Source organism: Bison bison, unplaced genomic scaffold (assembly GCF_000754665.1).
Source record: "Bison bison bison isolate TAMUID 2011002044 unplaced genomic scaffold, Bison_UMD1.0 scf7180017849224, whole genome shotgun sequence".
Taxonomy (NCBI): Eukaryota; Metazoa; Chordata; class Mammalia; order Artiodactyla; family Bovidae; genus Bison; species Bison bison.
The window spans coordinates 446-2,392 of record NW_011479797.1 but is presented as its reverse complement, the minus strand read 5'-3'; the positions used below and the strand labels follow the sequence as shown (position 1 = coordinate 2,392).

Sequence of the window (1,947 nt, the reverse complement as noted above, 5' to 3'; positions counted from 1 at the left end):
CACAAAGGCCTTTTGTCAGGCCTGGGTGGCTTCCTGACCCTTCCCTCCCTCCAGGGCTTGGGTGGAGGGGCTGGGACTGAGGCCCTCCGGCCAGAGTGTGATTGAGGGAGCAGGGGAAGGGCCATCAGAATGCCGCAGGCTGGCCGCCCCTCCCAGCTCTCAGAGCTGTGGGCTGGGGAAGGAAGAACCCCCATGCGCCAGGTTTGGATGGGCTCTCGTCTCCCCTGTAAGGCGGTGGTCCTGAGATATGGGCCCCTGGGCGCAGCGTCTGTCTGGGGATTCTAGGGCCTTCCCTTCACCGCCCCAGCTAGTTGGGGGAGGGTCACTCCTGACCTCAGAGGTTCTGTCTGCAGCACACTGATAAATCATGAATTCAGAGGTGATTCTTGGAACAGTCCTAGTCATTCCCAATTCCACCTCGCCATTCCCAATGCTAGTGACTACAGATGAACCCTCTTCATCCTGCCGCAAGCCCCTCCACCACAGTGGGACCTGTGGGGTGAGCCTGTGAGGTCTGCCTCTCCCCAGATGATGAAGAAACCCTGACAATATCTGATTAACACAAATTTCCTCCTCTGCCATTTGGGGACATTAAGAGACCTTTCCTCCAATGTGAGGATTAAGCCAAACAAAGCACTTAGAGCCTTTAATATTTTCCTGGTGACGACTGCAGTCAGCTCAGGGACAGAGCCAGGGGCACACCGGGCCACTGGGCGGCTCTGCCCAGCCTGGGCACCAGCAGGGCGTGGCGAGCCAGGAGGGGCAGCCTGCTGGTGCTCTAATGGCCCTGCCTTCCCCTCCTCCCCCCACGCTCACACTCTGGCAGGAGCCCCTCCACCGTCACTGCTTCCCCTCCTACCTGGGGAGCCCCATGCCCCTGCCTACCCAGGTGAGGGGCACGGCGAGGAAGTGGGGAAGGCCCGTCAAGTGCAGGGGAGTGCAGCCAGGACTGGGGCGCTGCTGGGGAATTCCAGCCTTCTGGGTGCCCAAGGCCTCCCCTCCTCCCTATATGGGCAGGGAGGTAGTGGGACCTGGGGTCACGCCCAGCAGACTCCCAGAAGTCCCTCACGGAGATCTGGGGAGGTCACCAGGATGGAGGGAGCCCGGCACCCGGTGTGTGTGAGCGGGGCAGCTCTGGTGCAGACAGAGAGGTTCCAGGTAGGAGCCCGTGGGACCCCTGCCAGCCCTAGAGGAGGTGGGGGAGCTCCTGGCCCAGTGCCTCCAAGACACTCCCAACCTTCCCCCAGCAGATGTTCACCTTCTCTGTGTGCTGGTCGGACGACAGCGACAGCTTCATACGCAGAAGCTGGGAGGACTTCAGGAGACTCCACGTGAGTGAACCTGGTCACCCAACTTCCCCTAGCAACCTGACCCACGAGAGACCACCCACGCCCTGCCCTCGTGCCCACTCGGGCTTTCAGCCAAGGGACCCCTGCCTGCCCTCCCAGGGGAAACTAGTGGGCCTTCAGAGACCAGTGATGACTCTTCTTGCTCTCAGAAAACCCTCAAGGAGACCTTCCCGGTGGAGGCGGGCCTGCTGCGGAGATCTGATCGAGTTCTCCCCAAGCTCCCAGGTCAGGCCAGCAGGGATCCAGGAGGGTGGGGCGGCAGCAGTGGGACGTGAGGAGCCCGGGCGGGGCTCCCACAGCTGCCCCGTCCTGCCCGCAGCCGATGCACCCTGGCTGGTGCACCGAAGCCGCACGGGCCGAGGCCTGGCCCGCCTGCAGCTGCTGGAGGCCTACCTGAGGGCACTGCTGGCGGCCGGGGAGCGTGTGTCCCGCAGCCTGGAGCTCACTGGCTTCTTCACACCACAACCTCTGGACCTGGAGCCTATGCTGCCACCTGGCAGGTGCCTGCCTGGAGGACGGGGGAGGCGTGGTGGGGAAGGGCCCACAGGCGGGTTGGCTTGGAGGCCTGATGGGCCTGTGGGAGACACCTGACACCTCT

At 63.4% G+C, this 1,947-nt stretch overlaps 1 protein-coding gene across 1 annotated transcript; it reads left to right on the top strand.

The window, feature by feature from the left end:
• Window positions 1–86: 86 nt before the first annotated feature.
• Window positions 87–1,940, top strand: NOXO1 (NADPH oxidase organizer 1). The gene is made up of 4 exons (XM_010846714.1): window positions 87–1,158; window positions 1,248–1,331; window positions 1,499–1,574; window positions 1,669–1,940. The coding sequence occupies exons 1-4, from the start codon at window positions 1,093–1,095 to the stop codon at window positions 1,938–1,940; spliced, it is 498 nt and encodes a 165-aa protein (XP_010845016.1). The 5' UTR covers window positions 87–1,092.
• The last annotated feature ends 7 nt before the right edge of the window (window positions 1,941–1,947 follow it).

Bases quoted from the DNA above. Each gene is read 5' to 3' on its own strand.
- NOXO1 (XM_010846714.1), top strand. From the start codon at position 1,093: ATGGAGGGAGCCCGGCACCCGGTGTGTGTGAGCGGGGCAGCTCTGGTG. The intron at 1,159-1,247 runs GTAGGAGCCCGT...ACCTTCCCCCAG, and splicing joins TGCAGACAGAGAGGTTCCAG to CAGATGTTCACCTTCTCTGT. The intron at 1,332-1,498 runs GTGAGTGAACCT...TCTTGCTCTCAG, and splicing joins AGGACTTCAGGAGACTCCAC to AAAACCCTCAAGGAGACCTT.